At 41.7% G+C, this 21,413-nt stretch overlaps 1 protein-coding gene across 1 annotated transcript in view; it reads right to left on the reverse strand.

Annotated features, from left to right (window-relative positions):
- Nucleotides 1-3,746: 3,746 nt before the first annotated feature.
- The window catches only part of pign (phosphatidylinositol glycan anchor biosynthesis, class N), a 63,576-nt gene continuing 45,909 nt past the window's right edge, over nucleotides 3,747-21,413 (reverse strand). The window contains exons 22-29 of the mRNA XM_060899762.1: nucleotides 19,204-19,306; nucleotides 8,817-8,903; nucleotides 8,649-8,704; nucleotides 8,444-8,519; nucleotides 7,849-7,922; nucleotides 5,603-5,645; nucleotides 5,464-5,516; nucleotides 3,747-4,791 (exon numbers count right to left, since the gene is read on the reverse strand). Of these exons, the coding sequence (XP_060755745.1) occupies nucleotides 4,668-4,791; nucleotides 5,464-5,516; nucleotides 5,603-5,645; nucleotides 7,849-7,922; nucleotides 8,444-8,519; nucleotides 8,649-8,704; nucleotides 8,817-8,903; nucleotides 19,204-19,306 (616 nt within the window). The 3' untranslated portion in view covers nucleotides 3,747-4,667. The remainder of the gene's footprint in view (nucleotides 4,792-5,463; nucleotides 5,517-5,602; nucleotides 5,646-7,848; nucleotides 7,923-8,443; nucleotides 8,520-8,648; nucleotides 8,705-8,816; nucleotides 8,904-19,203; nucleotides 19,307-21,413) is intronic.

The raw sequence follows: 21,413 nt of genomic DNA on the forward strand, positions 1-21,413 counted from the left end.
CACCATGCCATCCGCCGTTGCCAGCTAAAACTCTATAGTTCAAAGAAGAAGCCGTATCTAAACACGATCCAGAAGCGCAGACGTCTTCTCTGGGCCAAGGCTCATTTAAAATGGACTGTGGCAAAGTGGAAAACTGTTCTGTGGTCAGACGAATCAAAAGTTGAAGTTCTTTATGGAAATCAGGGACGCCGTGTCATTCAGACTAAAAAGGAGAAGGACAACCCAAGTTGTTATCAGCGCTCAGTTCAGAAGCCTGCATCTCTGATGGTATGGGGTTGCATTAGTGCGTGTGGCATGGGCAGCTTACACATCTGGAAAGACACCATCAATGCTGAAAGGTATATCCAGGTTCTAGAGCAACATATGCTCCCATCCAGACGACGTCTCTTTCAGGGAAGACCTTGCATTTTCCAACATGACAATGCCAGACCACATACTGCATCAATTACAGCATCATGGCTGCGTAGAAGAAGGGTCCGGGTACTGAACTGGCCAGCCTGCAGTCCAGATCTTTCACCCATAGAAAACATTTGGCGCATCATAAAACGGAAGATACGACAAAAAAGACCTAAGACAGTTGAGCAACTAGAATCCTACATTAGACAAGAATGGGTTAACATTCCTATCCCTAAACTTGAGCAACTTGTCTCCTCAGTCCCCAGACGTTTACAGACTGTTGTAAAGAGAAAAGGGGATGTCTCACAGTGGTAAACATGGCCTTGTCCCAACTTTTTTGAGATGTGGTGTTGTCATGAAATTTAAAATCACCTAATTTTTTTCTTTAAATGATCCATTTTCTCAGTTTAAACATTTGATATGTCATCTATGTTCTATTCTGAATAAAATATGGAATTTTGAAACTTCCACATCATTGCATTCCGTTTTTATTTACAATTTGTACTTTGTCCCAACTTTTTTGGAATTGGGGTTGTAAAATCGACCGCAAAGTTGGCATTGGAGCTGCCCCGCTGAGCCAGCCAGCCGAGTGCATGATGTCACGGCGGTAACCGGTTTTAAGGCCGAGGCCTCTGACAGCTGTAGACCAAAGTCATGCTGAAAGTAAGTCATGGTGAATGTAAGAAATACCGTTACCGACTTGCTCAACTAAGACTGATTTGACTTCATTGATTGTGGGTTGACTCTCATTAAAACAGGATAGGTGTTATACAGTAACTTATGCAACATACATGTACATGCATGCATTTTCACTGATAAAACTTAAAACGTTTTGTATCCAAATAAGAATCGGAGCTTACCCGTCTGTGTTCTCGCTGCTTGAAGGCCGACCTTGTGGCCGATTGTTTTGAAACAATCTGACTTTCAGTTGTTTGTTCAGTTCTCTGTTCATTTGCTTCTTCCACGTAAGGGCAAGGTGGCAGCAATATCCAGCGGAAAAAGCAGACAGCTGCTCCACTCATTCTCCATTTTCTCCATTACTGAGTACTCCGCCATTACTAAAACCCAGGATGGAATGGGATGTCACCGGTTTTAGCAACAACCATGGGGAGGTCACTGCCTGAGCGATATGTCCCATCCCGGGTTTTACAAACAACCCTCGGCTCACTCCGGGAGAACTGGTGCAACTGAACTCACTTTCCTTTAAAAAAAAATTTAAATACTTACTTTCCTTTTTTTGTTTTCTTTTTAATTGTTGGTACTGCACCCTCTTTCAATACTGGCTTATAGCCAACGCTCCTCAGCAGATCAGAGGTCTTGTACGAGTCTTCAGTAAAATGTGCAGAGCAGAGGAGAGACCACTTCATAGCCGCCCAATGTGCCCGTGAACTTCTCGCAAAACGCATCCAAATCTTTGCAGTTTGAACATTCTTGGGCCATGAATGCAACGTAAATCCAGCTTCTGTCGTGTTGCTGTACCGGCCAGCAACACATCTACGTGGCATGGCGATAAATTAGCTCAAAAGGGAGGATCGGAGTTGCAGTCAGCTCTGTGTTCTAGTATAGCGGAAATGGCGATGAGACCGATAGACTTCCTGCTGTGACATCACAATGTCAAGGTCATTCACTCGGACCGCTACCTATATGAATCACTTTAATCGTAAAAATTACTATATTAGATTTATTGTTAAAGCTTATAACTATTCCTGTGCCATTCTTGAGGTCTCAAGGCATTTATAAACGAAAGTGAGGCCATGACTCTGCGTATACGCTTTAAGAACAAACCTTTGGAGTTCAGTGGAAAATCCTACAGCTGATTATAGCTGTTAGAAGATTAAAAGTTGATCCTGTTTCATCCTAAAAAGCCTGAGGTGATTCTTGAGTTTCTGAGATGCTATTCTTGAGTTATGTTACACAAAGCAAAGTGTAAAAAAAAAAAAACTCTAAATATGAACAGGAAGCAAACAAAATAAAAAAAACCCAAACAGTTCTTCTCTTGTTCCATAAATTGATCTATTTTTTTTTTACACTTTTTTATTGAGTTTTAGTATAATCTGCATTGCAAAATAATTGCACTTTTAAAAGTATACATTAGCTGTATGAAGTAATATGAAGAACAATGAGACAACAGAGTATAAAACAAAAATGTGACCGAACAAAAGAGAAGAAAGCAAGTGCAAAGACAGCGCCTACAAAAAAAAAAACCCAAAAGTAAATAAATAAAATGAAAATAAAGACAAAGCAAAAAACGAAATACTAACATAGTATGACTAAGTTATTCACAGGGTCAACCAGATCAAATGAACAGTGTAGTCCACATTCTAAGGTTTTTACACTGTTAAAATACAGTGTGCCCTTGCCACCATACACCAAGAATAAAAATAAGAGAATTACAATTTAAAAAAAAAAAATTTACTTGGATTTGCAGGGAAATCTAGTCACTTAAGAGAAAAAGGGTTCAATATTGCCCAAATTTATTCACAGACTCCTTCAATGTACTGTACGTTTGATTTTTTCCAGCTTGATGCAATTTAAAATATCTTTAATCCAAATGGCATGGGATGGAGGTGCAGCAAGATTTGTCGTCTTGCCAGCAGAGTAACAAAGGCGACCCCATCCTTTTTAATTTTGGTCAGATGCAGTGCAGTCGGAGGAACCCTGAATAGTGCTGTTATGGGCTCCGGTTCAATCTGTGTGCCGCTTATTTCTGAAAGTGTATTCAAAATTTCTTCCTACAAGCCAGCCAGGGATGAACAACCCCAAAACATGTGCACAGGATTTGCAGGTGACTGGTTACACCTTACACAGCTAGAGTTCACATCATTATAGATCCGGGATAGCCTTGCTTTGGTCCAATGGGCCCTATAGATAAGTTTGCATTGTATGAGACCATACCGAGCACAGATGGAAGATGTATGCACCCTTCTGAGTGCCTCTTTCCATAGGTCATCTTGTATTTCCTCACCTAGTTCTTCCTCCCATGGTGATTTAATATTATTCAATGAGGTGGTTTGTAGAGAGCAAATTTTTCAATAAATTATTGTCAGGGTGCCTTTCAGAGTAGGAAGTGGGGTGAGAAAAGTGTCAAACTGTGTTTCAGCAGGAAGGGTGGACAACATACTGTAGATCACTTTAGAAGTAAACTCATCCTGACCATCCAGATCAGTCAAAACATCAGAGTTAAAAATCATTTTACAAGACGTGATTTACCTAAGATCACCAAGGTCCTAAAATGATTTTGCATTATTATTACACATACTGACATCTAGAAGGAGACCGATTCATTAATACAAATATTTAAGAACTGCCAAAGTTAAGAAAAGGAACAGGGACAAATAAGAGGAAACACCTTGTATGGTCTCTAGAGTGCATTTTAATATAAATATAGTTATGTATACACATAAAAAAAATCAATCATTAAATCAATTAATCAATCAATCCAGACACGCAAAGCAGTCAGGCAAAGATGATCATTAATTCTTTGGGAAAATAGGTGAGCTCCTGGAAAATTGAGCCAAGTCCAGTTATCGTTTGTTAATCTTTACTTCAACCTTCACAATCAATTTAGTTTTTGACTCGTTTTACTTTACACTGAATGGATTTTAAAAAATCCAGAAGACATTTTAACGGCAGAAGAATCCTCGGCTAAGACTGAAGAACATGTTCTTAATCTGATCTCAACGTTATGCTTTATTCTGTCCCGTACAAAATTCATAAATACCTAACAGAAGCCAAAATAGATTAAAAAAAATTACCCCTTTACCATCACAGACGAAATCACCACCTGTAAACAGTCCAAACCAAAAGCATATTCACGTTTTCTTGCACAACTTGTTCATGTGGCAGAAATAAAAAAATTTTTTTAAAAAGAACAAATTCACAAACAAAATTAAAATCAGTCTAGTTTTACAAGCACCTGTTTTTTTTTAATGTTATGATGTACACACACAGTCTCATCAACATATCTTTTTGGTTCAGGTGCTTTTTGAATAAATGTCTGTTGCAGAACATCTGTACTATTCATACCAATACTGCAAATAAGAGTCGGTTGTTTTCCTGTTTTCTTTTCAGAGCATAGCCAATTTCCTGTTTTAGGGGTGAGGATTTGCATTGCGTGCACACAATAAGATTTAGTTCCTTTAAACCTAATAGTGTATTTCCCAGAAATGTCTTTTTTTTCAGGTTCCTTATGAGAAAGTTGTACTTATGGTGTAAATCAAGTATTGTTGCCGCCAGGACAGTGCCCGAACACCAACACTGTCTAATGCACATCACTTAAAGTGCACCTTCACTTTTTGTCCAATCTGGAGCTTATTCGAGGTCAGAATGTGTGTCATCACACTCAGCAGCATCAGGAAGATGGTCATGGACATGACAATGACGTAGTGACTAATGCTGTAAGAGGGGGAAAAAAAAAAATCACGTTTATATAAAGCTCTCTCTTATACAAGTACTGAGATGCTGGACGCAATTTATTTATTAACCCCTAAACTCCCAGTTTATTCTTTAGTTATTCATCTTCATTATACCACAGCAGCACTGAATGCTGGATTCTGATTGGTCATTTTCTATAACTGCAGCTCTAACAATAGTGCAGCTGCAAAGCATAGGTTTATATTCATGCGTTCGTTCTAATACGTTATCGTATCTATAGTAACAGCTCATTCACAGGGACTTGTACAGCGGATGCTCCACATAAACGGATTACGAAGTTTTTTGTAAGAAGACGCTTATTTAACATGTCTGGACAGGGTCTGCAATGTCGGCATTTTGTACTAATCAATCAGAGGTAAAGCTGTAACTTTAGATGAAGATGTTTTCCACCATCTTCAGGACAGAGGAATATACACTTTTTTTTTGGTAACATGACAAGCTGGGTTGTCTCAACTTGCAGAGAAAGGAAAAAAAAAAGAGAGGCCTTGTGAGGGAACATAAGTGAGAACAGGAACTAACTTGTTTCACAGACGTTTGACAACATTAAATCGAACTTTGGATGCTATCTGAAACTGCTGACGATTTCTGAGAGCTTGAGTTGAAGAGGAAAATATGGAAATGTTTAGAAATTACCTTGTGCCGATATCAAGCCAGCTTCCGTAGTCTTTCACCAGGAAAAAGAAGTGCTGAGGAACAGGAGAAGACATTAAAAACGTGTGTGGTCACTTTAAAAACAGAAACTATAACTTAACATTATGCCTGATGAACCTACCAGTGCCATCAAATCAGAGATGACCAACACGATCAGGAAAAGGCTGGAAAGGAAAAGCATCATGTATATGGACTTAATACAAGTATAAATGTATTTATATGGGTATAAATACAAGCAGTGTTGTAGATGAGTCAGTAAACCTCGAGTCCCCGGTGTTCAAGTCCGAGTCAAGTCCAAGTCATTAAAGAAAATTTCGAGTCAAGTCAGAGTCCAAGACTCCAACTGCACCATTTGATGGTCGCTGTTGCTGCCTTTATGTGAAAGTGTCTCTGCTACTGTGTTGGACTAACGTTCCTGCTTGACTGCCCCATTTTAGTTAATGGGCTACAGATAAAAAGCTTGTTCATCGCTCAGCAAGCCCCGCCCACTATCAACAGGGCAAACTGCTGGGTTTCAGCCATGTGACTTTGCCTAGCGGTTTTACCAGAAGCTGGTGGTCTAAACGGCCACCGTAGCGCAAACAACTAGCGATAACTTATCAGAGTACGCTCATAATCTAGAAGCTGCTGCTGGCTTTAGATATATTCAGAAGACTGTTATGTACAATGGAATCGACCCCTACAGTCTGGGAAAGAAGGATTTGTCATACGATCTGGAAAACGACCCTTCAGTCGAGTTCCCCGACATCTCGAACTATCTGGTGTTGCAGACGTCCTTCTACACCGCAAAACACATGAAAGCGTGGAAGAGTATAAAGGCTTACAACTTTTTTGTATGTGGCTGGGTAAAGGACCTCGCGATCAAATCGCTGCCCAACGAATCCTGGATTGTTTTTGCCCGTGTAAGTATGTTTTTTTAAGCTTTTCGTTCGCGTCTTTACAATGAAGTGCTGCAAGTTGAAGTGTAAACAAACAACAGTTGACTTGATTCTGACTTGTGTTGGCTCTTATCTCTCAGGTAAATCATTCACAAAGATCATCAGAAACCCCTTTAAAGACCTGGATCTTAGTTAAACAAGACGGAGAAGTGATCACGACGCATTGTAACTGTACGGCTGGGGAAGAATTTTGTCACGACCTTCATGCATATGGACTTTGTGAGGAGTAAACAAAGAAACAGCTGGGGACTTTAGTGCTCCGTGACTAAAAAAAAAATACCATAAAATAACACATAGCAAGAAAAGTACTTGGAAAACACTAAGGACATAGCTGAAAGGCGAAATACAAACCTTTCACCAAGTGATCATTGCAAGCATTGACTCGACTCCCTTCGATTTCACTGAGAGGTTCAAAAGCCACCTTTCTCAACATCTTTTTGTGAAATCCTGTGTTCATTTACCCTTTTTTTATTAGTTCACGGGGAACCCTGAAGAAACTTTTATCAGTTTCACGGTTTGATCGATTCGAACAACCTAAAACAACGCAAGCGTAAGGCATTTTTCATGCAAGCAATGAACCTTCTCCGTACAAACGCTTTGTCAACTGAGCTTTGGTAGACCACCAGCTAAAGTTTTGAATAACTAATGAGGCGGATGTGACGTCACGTGAAACCCAGCAATAACATGAGAGGGGATTAACACTAGCTAGTTCATCGCTCAGCAAGCCCCGCTATCAACAGAGCAATGAACATGGCGTGTCACTTCCTTCTCTGGGTGGAGTCTTGCCAAATGACGATTGAAGTTCGAGGTTGTCCCCGTCGTCTCCTCGATAGTTCTTCTACATATGGAACAAATAGCAGTGCATTTTTTTCCCACTGCACGAGAAGTCTATATAAGCAAAGTGGACAATCCTAGGGGCGTCTCTCCAGGCATTTTAGCGCCATTAATGTTAGTTTGTTCCTGAACATGACGTATGAACAGGTAAATGTGCATTCTCTTGCACAAAATTAGTATAAAAATTTATGTAGATATAAATATCTTATGCCAAATTACTATGGCATGTTACAAAAAATTAAGAAAAAAAAATCAGAATCCTTGTCTCCAATTTACAAGTCCAAATGCAGTTAATGCAGGAGTCCAAGTCATCAGTGCTCAAGTCCAAGTCAAGTCACGAGTCCTTAAAATTTGGGCACGAGTTGGACTCGAGTACTACAAGCCTGAATACAAGTATAAACCAAAAAGTTGTTTTACACTGCTCTTCCAGCGTGTGTGGGGTGGGGGGGTGACACCTATCTTCTGAAAAGTATATTGCTCCAGAACAAGCTTCTGAAATTTTCTTTGAGGCATCTTTAAGTGACAGAGGAAGTAATTTTGTACATTCTTTGAAAAAACACTCGTGTCCCATGATGCAAGATGATAAACCCTGTACCTTCGTGACGAAAGCCGTGTTGACACTTGAACACTTTCAAACGTGCACGTTACAATTATGAATGGGATCAGGACCTGAAAAAAAGAGCAACATAAATACATAACATACAAAAAAAAATTAAAGGTGCAGTTTGCAATTTCTTCCAGACCAATGATAACCTTATGATCTCAAATAAACATGCAAAAACTGTCATTTACAATATTTCTATGCACTAGATCTCTCAAAATTATTCATTTCAGTCCTCTGCTTATATTTTTCTGGCCCAGAAATGAGCTCTGCCCCCAGCTGAAACAGAGCTGCTCAACTCTGCCCCTTTTTTCCTTAAAAGGCAACTCACAAAACATACATATTTCAAAGACAGGCTGGATGGGCCAGGGAAAAGAGGCAATTTGTTTCTCGTCTAAAAATGACAAACTGCACCTTTAAAGTCAGATAATAAGTATTTTTGATAGCTCTAGGAGAAGTAGTCCTTCTTGTTCTCAAGTCACTGGGTTTATCTTCTCCAAATCTTCATATTATTCCGGCAAAAATATTTCAGTGATTTATTTAGGTACACTACATAAAGTAAGGATGTGTGTTTGTGCATGCGTGGTACCTTCCACATTAAAAGGCCACCCATGACGAAAGGATTAAAGACTGTTTGAAAGCAGTAGACAGAAGCTGGGTCAAAACTGTGAAAGAGAGGATCATAGATAAGGGAAGAGGTTTTTATTTTTATTTAAATATAGCCTTTGTGTAGGCTTTTAATTGTAACTTTTATTAACCCAAGGTCCTCAAAGGGCCCTGATATTAAAGTTTACCTGTTGATGGAGGCAATGTTTCCTGTGCCAAAGAATGCAATGATTATGAAGAATACCTGATGCAAATTATTAAGTTAAATTAATAATGATCTGTATTTAAGAAAAAATAATGAATTGTAGATACAATGCTGGTGCAAAAGAATATTTCCTGATAAAATGCAAGGATACAAAGAAGTATGATCTTCTGATATCACCCAAACTCAGCTGCCTTATTCTGGATAAGTCGATATTTTCAGCAAAATCGATGCGTGAGAGCTGAAAAGACACCTGATGTTTTGAACATCTTGTCAAAATGCACAAAGTTAAGAGCTGTAGCATGTTTTGACATGAAAGCATTTTTCAGTGATTATGTAAATCAGCTGAAAAGGATAGATAGATAGATAGATAGATAGATAGATAGATAGATAGATAGATAGATAGATAGATAGATAGATAGATAGATAGATAGATAGATAGATAGATAACTTTATTGATCCCTTTAGTAGGGTTCCCTCAGGGAAATTAAAATTCCAGCAGCATCATGATAGGATAAACAGAGAATAGAAAATAGAAAAAAAAAACTTCTAGATAAATTAAGTATTAACATGTACAAATATAAAAAAAAAAAGAAAAATGTCCAGCAGGAGAGGTATTGCACATTATATTGCACATTTATATTGCACATTGTCCAGTATTGGTTTTTGTCAGGCTAGGCTACTGCTCCTTCCCATCCTCGGTCCTCCTGTTACCCCTCCTCCCCCCCAGAGAGGAGCTGTACAGTCTGATGGCGTGAAGGACAAAGGAGTTTTTAAGTCTGTTAGTTCTGCACTTGGGAAAGAGCATTCTGGTCACTGAACAGGCTCCTCTAGTTGCTGATGACGGTGTGCAGAGGGTGACTGGCATCGTCCATGATGTTCAGTAGTTTGTCCATAGTCCTCTTCTCTTCCACTGTCACCAGAGAGTCCAGCTTCATGCCAACCACAGAGCCGGCCCACCTGATCAGTTTGTCCAGCCTGGATGTGTCCTTCTTGGATGTGCTGCCCCCCCCAGCACACCACAGTGTAAAACAGGACACTGGCGACCACAGACTGATAGAACATCCACAGGAGTTTCCTGCAGATGTTAAAGGACCGCAGCCTCCTCAGGAAGTACAGCCTGCTCTGTACCTTCCTGTACAGGTGGTTGGTGTTGCAAGTCCAGTCCAGCTTGCTGTCCAGCCACAGCCCGAGGTACTTGTAGGAATCCACAGCCTCCACCTCGACTCCCTCGATCAGAACTGGTCGTGACCTTGGTCTGGACCTCCCAAAGTCAATGACCAGCTCCTTGGTCTTCGAGGTGTTGAGCTGTAGATGGTTCCAATTGCACCACACAGCAAAGTCCCTCACCAGGCTCCTATACTCCTCCTCTCAGTCGTCCCTGATACACCCCACTATGGCTGTGTCATCGGCGAACTTCTGAATGTGACACAGCTCTGAGTTGTAGCAGAAGTCCGCGGTATACAGGGTGAGAAGAGGGGCCAGCACTGTGCCCTGGGGTGTTCCGGTGCTCCTATCAGTCACAGTGTCAGACGTGATGTCCTTCAGCCTGACGTACTGCGGCCTGTCGGTGAGGTAGCTGGAGATCCAGGTGACCAGGCAGGGGTCCACTCGCATCCTGTTCAGTTTGTCCTGAAGCATAAGGGGCTGGATGGTATTGAAGGCACTCAAGAAGTCCAAAAAAGGATCCTCACTGTGCCATTTCCCTTATCCAGATGCAAGTGGGCTCGGTGTAGCAGGTAGAGGATGGTGTCTTCCACACCAACACCTGCCCGGTACGCAAACTGCAGACAGTCCTGGGTGTGTTGCACCTGGGGTCTGAGGAGGCTGAGGAAGAGCCGCTCCAACGTCTTCATCAGATGTGAAGTGAGTGCCACCGGTCGGAAGTCGTTCCGCTCTCTGGGCCGGTTCTTCTTAGGAACTGGAACGATGCATGATGTCTTCCAGAGGGTGGGCACTCTCCCCAGCTACAGGCTGAGGTTGAAGATATGTTGGAGTGGTTCACCCAGTTCAGTAGCGCAGGTCTTCAGTAGTTGGGGAAACACCTTGTCCGGGCCTGCTGCTTTCCTGGGGTGAAGCTTCCTCAGTTGACCTCTGACCTGGTCTGCAGTGATGCACGGAGGAGTCCGTGTTGAGGTAGGGGAGGAGGATGAGGAGGGGGCTGCTGCAATGACTGGGGGGGAGGTGTGTTGAGGGAAGAAGGAGAGATGGCTGCAGTGAGGGGGAGGGTGGGGGGGAAGTGGACTGGTTGAACTGGTTGAAAAAGTCATTCATTCAGCTCGTTCGCCCTCTCCACTGTCCCCCCTACGACTCTGGTCTTTGTGTTGTGGCCTGTGATGGTTTTCACACCTTCCCAGACCTCCTTCATGCTGTTCTCCTTCAGCTTCTGCTCCACCTTTCTCCTGTAGCTGTCCTTAGCTTCCCTCATGCAGCGTTTCACCTCCTGCTGTAATGCTCTCATCGCCTCCCTGTCCCTGCTCCTGAAGGCGGCCTTCTTCCTGTTGAAGACAGCTTTGACTTCCTGTGTTACCCATGGCTTGTTATTAGGGTAACACCATACAGTCTTAGCGGAGGAGACCACGTCTGCACAGAAGTTAAGGTAATCTGTCAGACAGTATGTCAGCCCCTCTATGTCCTCACAGTGTGGGCTAAGCAGCACATCCCAGTCCGCGGTGTCATGATAGTCTCTGAGGGTATCTTCCATTTCAGGGGACCACCTCCTGATGGGGCTAGTTGTTGCACACTGACTTTGGACCAGAGGGGTATACTTCGACTGTAGACGAACCAGGTTATGGTCAGGGGGGAGGGGTGTGACTCTGCATCCCTCATATTAACATACAGCAAGTCAATTGTCTTGTTGCTCCTTGTTGGACAGTTCACAACCTGGTAAAAAGCAGCCAAAGTAGAGTCCAAGGTAGCGTGATTAAAGTCCCCAGAAATTATCATAAATACCTCAGGGCTGTGTCTGCAGCCTTGCTGTGACAGAGTGAATGCTCTCACATGCAGCGGCTGCATCTGCCATCGGAGGGATGTAAACACCGATGGCAATCAGTTCCATTGGCTTCCATACATATCTGTCAAACATGGTGGACATGGGTAATGTGGTATGCTTTGGCTTTCCTTCTCTATATTCTTCCCATCATTGTGGTACAAGTTAGTCTCGGTTTCATCTGTCCAAAGAGTTTTGTTCCAGAACTGGGCCAGCTTTCAAGCAAAGTCTAATCTAGCAAATCATTTCTGTTCTTGAGTGTTACCAGTGGTTTAAATCTTGAGGTTAATCCTCTGTATTTACATTCATGAAGCTGTCTCTTGATTGTAGACTTTTGGCCCTTTTCCACTACCCTTTTTCAGCTCACTTCAGCCCGACATGGCTCGTGTTTCGACTACCTCAGAGCAGGACGACTCAGCTTGCTTCAGCCCTACTCAGCACCCAAAACTCGCACGGTTTTGGAGTAGGGCTGAAGCGAGCCAAACCGAGCCGAGTGGGGCTAGGGGCGTGAGGAGACACTCCCCTGTGCACTGATTGGTGAGGAGGAGTGTCCTCACATGCCCCCACACGCCCCGCGAGCACGCTGGGATCTGTAAACACCGTAAACCCGGAAGAAGAAGAATTACGAATTACGAGAATTTCTGAAGCCTTATGCGCCTCGCCTCATCTATACGCTCTTGCCAGTATCTGTTGGCGTTGTCGGTGACAACAAACCACAGCACCAAGACCAGCAACACTAACGACTCCATGTCCTCCATGTTTATTATTTACTATCCGGGTCGTGAGACTACCGCTTAAAAGGTCACTGATGTCACTGTTTGCGCCGCCTAACGACATCACGTGACGTCCACCCACTTTCGTTAACTCCACCCAATGTGTCCACCCACTTCCAGCCAGCACGGTTCAGCACGGTTGTAGTCGAAATGCAACTCCAACAGCCCCACTCAGCTCGACTCAGCACGGCACGGCTCAGCCCAACTCAGCCGCGTTGGTAGTGGAAAAGCGGCATTTGACAGTGATATGCCTACCTCCTCAAGAGTGTTCTTGACTTGAAAAGGGGTTTTTCTTCACCAAGGATAGAATGATGCGATCATCCATTTTGGTTATCTTCTGTAGTCTTCCAGGCCTTTTGGTGTTGCAGAGTTTGCCAGTGCATTCTTTCTTTTAAAGAATGTACCAAATTGTTACAGTAACTTGGCCACTCTTAAAGTTTCCGCTACAACTGGATATAAAAAAAGTGTACACACCCCGTTAAAATGATCAGTTATTCTTATGTAAAAAATGAGACCACGATAAATAATTTCAAAACTTTTCCCACCTTTAATGTGACCCATAACCTGTACAATTCAACTGAAAACCAAGCAAATCTGCTAGGGGGAAAAACATTAAAAAAAAAAAAAGTACAATAAGCCAGTTGCATAAGTGTGCACACCCTTAAACTAATACTTTGTTGAAGCACCTTTTGATTTAATTACAGCATTCAGTCTTTTGGGGTTGGAGTCTATCAGCCTGCCACATCTAGACTTGACAATATTTGCCCACTCTTCCTTGCAAAAGCGCTCCAAATCTGTCAGACTGCGAGGGCATCTCTTGTGCACAGGTCACCCCACAGATTTTCCATTGGATTTAGGTCTGGGCTCTGGCTGGGCCATTCCAAAACTTTAATTTTCTTCTGGTGAAGCCATTCTTTTGTTGATTTCGATGTATACTTGGGGTCATTGTCATGCTGAAAGATGAAATTCCTCTTCATCTCCAGCTTTCTAGCAGACACCTGAAGGTTTTGGGCCAAAATTGACTGTTATTTAGAACTGTTCATAATTCCCTCCACCTTGACTAAAGCCCCTGTTCCAGCTGAAGAAAAACAACCCCAAAACATGATGCTGCCACCACCATGCTTCACCGTAGGTATGGTGTGCTTTTGGTGATGCGCAGTGTTGTTTTTGTGCCAAAAATAACTTTTGGAACTGTGGCCAAAAAGTTCAAACTTGGTTTCATCAGATCATAACACATTTTCCCACATGCTTTTGGGAGAGTTGATGTATTTTTTTTTGCAAAACTTAGCCGGCCTGGATGTTTTTCTTTGTCAGAAAATGCTTCCATCTTGCGACCCTGCCCCATAGTCCAGACATATGGAGAATATGGGAGATTGTTGTCACATGTAGTACACAACCAATACTTGCCAGAAATTCCTGCAGCTCCTTCAGTGTTGCTGTAGGCCTCTCGGCAGACTCCCTGACCAGTTTTCGTCTTGTCTTTTCATCAATTTTGGAGGGATGTCCAGTTCTCGGTAATGTCACTGTTGTCCCATATTTTCTCCACTTCTTGATGACTGTCTTCACTGTGCTCCATGGTATATCTAATGCCGTGGAAATGTTTTTGTCCCCTTCTCCTGACTGATACCTTTCAACAATGAGATCCCTTTGATGCTTTGTAAGCTCTCTGTGAACGCTGGCTTTTGCTGGAGGAGGCAACTGAGTAAATGTCTGAACTTTATTTGGGGTGAGTCAGAGTCATTTTAATTGCTGGCAGGTGTGAACTCCAAAAGACTGAATGCTGTAATTAAATCAAAATGTGCTTCAACAAAGTATTAGTTTAAGGGTGTGCATACTTATACAACCAGCTTATTGTATGTTTTTTTTTTTTTTATGTTTTCCCCCTAACAGATTTGTTTGTTTTTCAATTGAATTGTACAGGTTATAGGTCACATTAAAGGTGGGAAAAGTTTTGAAATTATTTATCGTGGTCTCATTTTTTTTTTACATCAGAAAACCTATCATTTTAATGGGGTATGTAGACTTTTTATATCCACTGTATCTCTCTGGTCAGTCTGCTTTGTTTTTTCAGCTTAATGTTGGCTTCCTTCACTTGCATCGACAACTCTTAGGACTACATATTAAGACTTCCCATGAACAGCTACAAAATGCAAATTCAACACTTGGAATCAAATCCAGATCTTTTATCTCCTTAACCGGTCATGAAATAAAAAGGAAACAGGCCACACCTGGCCACAAAAGTGCTTATTAGTCTGTTGTTCAATTACTTTTGAGCCTGTGAAAATGGAGGGACATTATGAGAGGCAAAAATCCGAAAATTGTCCGAGAGTACAGAGGCAAAAATCCGAAAATTGTCACTGTGAAAATGCTTGACAGTACATCTTGCATCCAATAGAAATAAATAAATTTAAAAAACATGTACGGCACAGTGGAGGACAGTGTAGAGCTACAGAAGACAAGCACCATGAACAAAAGACCAAATACTTTATATAATTGAAATGAGCACATTTTGGTTACATGTGGTTAAGTTCAGCTCTTGGTTTGACATTGGCCCACTTTGCTAGATGTTGTGGTTCTCTGTACCTGCACCTGATAATTGATAAAAAGGCAAGTGGTATTCAAATATGGTCATGGAGTTTTTTGAATTTGCTTTGTGCTTTACCACTCGAGTTTTTCATGTCAACTAATAATAGGAACCAGAAACTCCACTGAAGTGTAGACTGACATGCTACTGATACAGTGGGGCAAAAAAGTATTTAGTCAGCCACCAATTGTGCAAGTTCTCCCACTTAAAAAGATGAGAGAGGCCTGTAATTTTCATCATAGGTATACCTCAACTATGAGAGACAGAATGGGGGAAAGAATCCAGGAAATCACATTGTAGGATTTTTAATGAATTAATTGGTAAATTCCTCGGTAAAATAAGTATTTGGTCACCTACAAACAAGCAAGATTTCTGGCTCTCACAGACCTGTAACTTCTTCTTTAAGAGGCTCCTCTGTCCTCCACTCGTTACCTGTATTAATGGCACCTGTTTGAACTCGTTATCAGTATAAAAGACACCTGTCCACAACCTCACAGTCACACTCCAAACTCCACTATGGCCAAGACCAAAGAGCTGTCAAAGGACACCAGAAACAAAATTGTAGACCTGCCCCAGGCTGGGAAGACTGAATCTGCAATAGGTAAGCAGCTTGGTGTGAAGAAATCAACTGTGGGAGCAATTATTAGAAAATGGAAGACACTGATAATCTCCCTCAATCTGGGGCCCTACGCAAGATCTCACCCCGTGGAGTCAAAATTATCACAAGAACGGTGAGCAAAAATCCCAGAACCACACGGGGGGACCTAGTGAATGACCTGCAGAGAGCTGGGACCAAAGTAACAAAGGCTACCATCAGTAACACACTACGCCACCAGGGACTCAAATCCTGCAGTGCCAGACGTGTCCCCCTGCTTAAGCCAGTACATGTCCAGACCCGTCTGAAGTTTGCTAGAGAGCATCTGGATGATCCAGAAGAGGATTGGGAGAATGTCATATGGTCAGATGAAACCAAAATAGAACTTTTTGGTAAAAACTCAACTTGTCGTGTTTGGAGGAGAAAGAATGCTGAGTTGCATCCAAAGAACACCATACCTACTGTGAAGCATGGGGGTGGAAACATCATGCTTTGGGGCTATTTTTCTGCAAAGGGACCAGGACGACTGATCTGTGTAAAGGAAAAAATGAATGCGGCCATGTATCGTGAGATTTTGAGTGAAAACCTCCTTCCATCAGCAAGGGCATTGAAGATGAAACGTGGCTGGGTCTTTCAGCATGACAATGATCCCAAACACACCGCCCGGGCAACGAAGGAGTGGCTTCGTAAGAAGCATTTCAAGGTCCTGGAGTGGCCTAGCCAGTCTCCAGATCTCAACCCCATAGAAAATCTTTGGAGGGAGTTGAAAGTCCGTGTTGCCCAGCGACAGCCCCAAAACATCACTGCTCTAGAGGAGATCTGCATGGAGGAATGGGCCAAAATACCAGCAACAGTGTGTGAAAACCTTGTGAAGACTTACAGAAAACGTTTGACCTCTGTCATTGCCAACAAAGGGTATATAACAAAGTATTGAGATGAACTTTTGTTATTGACCAAATACTTATTTTCCACCATAATTTGCAAATAAATTCTTTAAAAATCAGACAATGTGATTTTCTGGATTTTTTTTCTCATTTTGTCTCTCATAGTTGAGGTGTACCTATGATGAAAATTACAGGCCTCTCTCGTCTTTTCAAGTGGGAGAACTTGCACAATTGGTGACTGACCAAATACTTTTTTGCCCCACTGTACATTTCACCTACTTAGCACTTTTGTAAGTCAGGAAATCAGTAGACGTCTGTCCTGTCTGCAAACGCTGCAGGCAAAAAGCCTACTGACCTGTTCTGCAACAGATAAAAGAGAGAAAAGCTAACCTATTAAATGTTAGCATTAATTAATGTTTTTTTTTTGTAATGGATTAAAAATTTCCGATCCTTATGAATCACCTAGAACAGAGGTTGCCAAACTTTTCAGACCATGTACCAAACCAAATTTCAGATACCAACAATGTAAAGGCCCAGTCACACAGCCGATCACGCATAAATCATGTATAAATCACGTATAAAGTTGGCTTGTGCGTGATTGTCAGTGAAGAAATTGACCATTTTTTGGGGGTGTGCATGGTCGAAAATCACCGATTAATTGCGCATGAACTACGTACAAATCACTTACAATCACTTACAAATCACGCACATCAGCGCATAGGGTCAAAAGAGGGACAATTTCTGTTTTTTATTGACGAACACTCCATGCATAAACTGCGTATGAACCACGTATAAGCACGCATGAACCGCACACTAGCACTGATGAACGACGCATAGAGTGCGCATGTCAGTGGATATCAGTGAAATGTACGTGTTACTACAGCGAGACATGCGTGATATGTGCGTTATTCGTCAGTGAAAAGTCATCGACGTGCGCGGTAGCGGTAAATTTCTTGCGATCAACCACTAACGGTCCACACATATATCGCGCATTGTCCGCGTCAGAACTACGGCAAAGGACGCACGAATTACGTTAAACGGCGCACAATCGCGCATACTTATGCGTGATCAATATTTTTGAGCAGCTCAAAACCTGGAATCGAGCACAAACCCGATTCGTCGAACATCCACTGACAACTACTGATGCTCCAAGTCAAAAAAAACTTATGAATTACGCACAGCACTGATGAATCGCGCACGACTCGAAATTTATGCGCAATTCATGCGTAAATCGTAAGTTTTGGCTGTGTGACTGGGCCTTAACAGTGAAAGAGACACCTCGCATATGTAAATCCACCTCTGACTACTAGCTGATACTACTAATAATAATAACAACAACCATCATCCCATTTTAGTGAGATAGATGAGCCCGTTTGAATTGGCATGAAATTAGCTAATTGGCAATTAGCTAAAGTAAACGACTGAGGAGTCCAAGTCCGACTGTGTCAAGGTGTTTACCGTTTAGCTAATGTTAACATCACTAGTTCATGCTATGTTGGACAGAGTCGCGTCACCCTACATAGCTAAGCACAGGAAATTATTTCTAAAAAATATTCTCAAATATATATTTTAAATTTTAAGTTAAGACTTGGGCCACTTGGAGTTCGGCCTTTCAGTGTACCACCAGGTGGGGTCTCGTGTACCACAGTTTGGGAATCACTGATCTAGAATACAGTGCCCAGATACTGTATTTATACATAATTGACCAAATATACACTTACTGCCCACTTTATTAGGAACACCAAACATTCATCCTATTAGCTAAAATCAGCCAATCATATGGCAGCAGCACAATGCATAAAATTATGCAGATACAGATCAAGAGCTTCAGTTAACATTCACATCAAACCTCAGAATGAAGAAAAAAAGTGTGATATCTGTGACCAAAAGGGCTGGTTTGAATATTTCAGAAACTGCGGATCTGAGAATTTCTCTCACACACACACCTCTTTAGAGTTTCTACAGAATGGTGCAAAAAACAAAAAATATCCTGTGAGAAGAGGGTCTGCAGGCTGATGAGAGAGGTCAGAAGGACCAGACTGACCAGCTCACATGATCAGCTGATTCGATAACTGCATGAATGTGCAGGTGTAGACAGGTATTCCTAATAAAGTGGACACCAGTGTATAAATATACAGGAAAAGTTCATTCATCTGATTGGAGCAATTTATGGCCTCAAGCTAAACTGTTCTTGATTACCTCATTTTCATAATGGTAAAAGACAAAAATTAAGGTGTTGTAATTTTGAGTTCCTGTTTTTGCAGCCAAAAGAACAGAAAGATTAAAAAAAAAAATGCTAGTAAGCTCAAGGTATAAATAAATATCTGTTTTGAGGGAACATTTTAAAAAGGTCCAAGAGTCTGCTCTCACCCATTTATTTCAGTTTAGCTCCAAACACCCCACCAACATGTATGCTGCAGACACGTCATGTGCAAGTGGACTATTAAGAGGTTATTGCGTCATGTCAGGTTTTTTTTATTGGCACCGGTTGTGTCTGTTTGTGAATGTGAGTGCTGCAACCAGTTTTCTTCTTGGTCTTTAACTCTGATTTGCCTCAAAAAGGTTACTTCTCTAAAACCACCACCACTCAGCAGAAACTAGAAGACTTTATATGAAAGATAAAAGAGTTGTGGTAATTCAGAGTGTGTGTGTGTGTGTGTGTGTGTGTGTGTGTGTGTGTGTGTGTGTGTGTGTGTGTGAGAAGACTCAATGTTACCTCATTCCTATTGGCCATTCCGTATGTGTCCACAGCTTCCTGCTCCATATGGATCCACACAAACATCAGCCATGACAGTACAGGAGGAAACAGGGCCTCGTATCTTCAAACATTCAAACGAATCAAACATTTGCAAGTGCTTGCATGCACAACCTTGCAGATGATACTATATCTAGACATCCTGTAAGTCACTGTGAGAATTTTCAGCCACAGAAGCCTCCTGTCTGCAAATAATATCCAGTTCTGTATATTTGTACATTCTAAAAATCGTCTTTATTTGAAGTTACAAATCCGGTTTCACTGGACTAAAAGACTGAAAAACTATACACACCTCTTCAAAATATCATGGACTTAAAAGCAATTTGGATGGGCAAATAATAGAAAATTTAGATTATCTATCAATTTCACACATAATTTCTGACTCAAAGTCAAAGTCCCTCTCACGCCAGGATCTGGTCTTCCCAGGCAGCCTCCTGTCCCAGTACTAATCAACTCTTTAAGGCGCCAATCTCCATTTCAATAGCCCTCAGCCTGTCGCCGATAGAGATCTTGCAGTCACGTGACCGGAAAGTACACAGCCGCCATCTTGTCGGTAAAAAACACTGCTGAATACTGCTGCACTCGTGTACAGAATGGATCAATTTCAACCGACGGACTACACGGCTCATTTTTCTAATGAACAGATAACTAGATATATGTCTAAAATAAACGATCTACAGATTAGTGACCTTTATGGCTTACCGGACGTAGTTTTCACGACCGTGTCAGTGGATGTTGAACTGCCAGTGGAATACCCAGACGTGTATAATTACCTCATTAACTTTCCCTCGCTGTTCAGTGGTGAAGCACTGCGTGCTTATAAATCTCTGGACAGTTATCTTTACAGAAATTCAGGATTTGTCAGCGACTCAGATGTGGCATCTTGTAAACAAGAAAATAACAATCCTCATTGGACGGGTAAGTCACTTAAGTATTGAGTACTAACACTATTTTTATCAGTATCTAGTATAGCACTGACCAGCCGATTATAGAATAGAATAAGGTAATTCCAGCTGTAATTCCAAATCGTCCGTCTTGTTTACCATGGATCTGGCGTTGGAGAGGTAGAGGCTTAGCAGTGGAGGTTTGAGTGGCTGTTTTCTGAGCTTAGTCAACAGGCCAGCTCTGCAGCCTCGCTTTTGCTTCCTCTCCCGGCGCCGCCTCCTTCGCTTTGCTTCCGATAACAATCCACGGAGACCCCGCTGGTCTCGCTATCTCGTCTGGAATGTTGTGCATGCGATGGAAATCGCTACAAACCATCATTTTCTGCTGGAAACCAATGTCCAGTAAGTCCATACGGTTGTAGTGGATATTGAAGTCCGGTACAGACGAACAACACGCAAAAATACACACAAAAAACATAAAAAACGTGCACAGGTAGGGAGAGCTTGTAGCCGCAGCCGTTGTAGTAGAATTGTATATAGTAGGGTTTTCCAGAAGAAAAGGTAGAAGTAGAACCAGAAGTATAAGTAGAAGGCGGAAATATGGCGTTTGACCGACAAGATGGTGTCTGTCACAATCTGGATCGGCTGTGACGTCACATGCAAGTGCTCCATACAGCTAGGGTTACAGTGGGGGCTAGTCCTCTGGTAACCGTGAGAGATTAACTTCCCTACACACATCTGTATTCCAGCATGCCTTGCCAGCCGGTAGTAGGTACCATTTTTATGATGGGCTTTGGTATGACCTGACCGCGAGTAGAACTCGCAATCTCCCAGTTAAGAGGCGGACATGCTAACCACTAGGGCAACTCACGGTCATATATTCTGACTAGGACAGGATATTTCTCTATTGCATCAAAATAATATTTCCCTCAGTATCATTCGACAAGTTTATACATTTCTTGGCATCGCCTTATAAGTAATGATACGGTCATTGTGTTGCACAGACATTAACTATATTTTACAATGTTTATGTAAACTAATTATCAGAACATCATTTATAAAACTGAATATTAAAATAAACAGAATATTCTGATTAATACTTGGGTTATTGTCTGGATGGAAACATCTTATAACATCATACCTTCGAAGAGCAACCAAACAGTACCGAAGAAGTGAATTAAAGTAGAAACAAATTAACATTATAAACCCCTTAAAGCTAATAACAGATAATGATGGAAGAAAGAAACTTGGCATTATCTCGAATTTTTTTTTTTTTTTTAAACACAG

This window comes from Neoarius graeffei, chromosome 19, assembly GCF_027579695.1.
Source record: "Neoarius graeffei isolate fNeoGra1 chromosome 19, fNeoGra1.pri, whole genome shotgun sequence".
NCBI classification, from domain to species: Eukaryota; Metazoa; Chordata; class Actinopteri; order Siluriformes; family Ariidae; genus Neoarius; species Neoarius graeffei.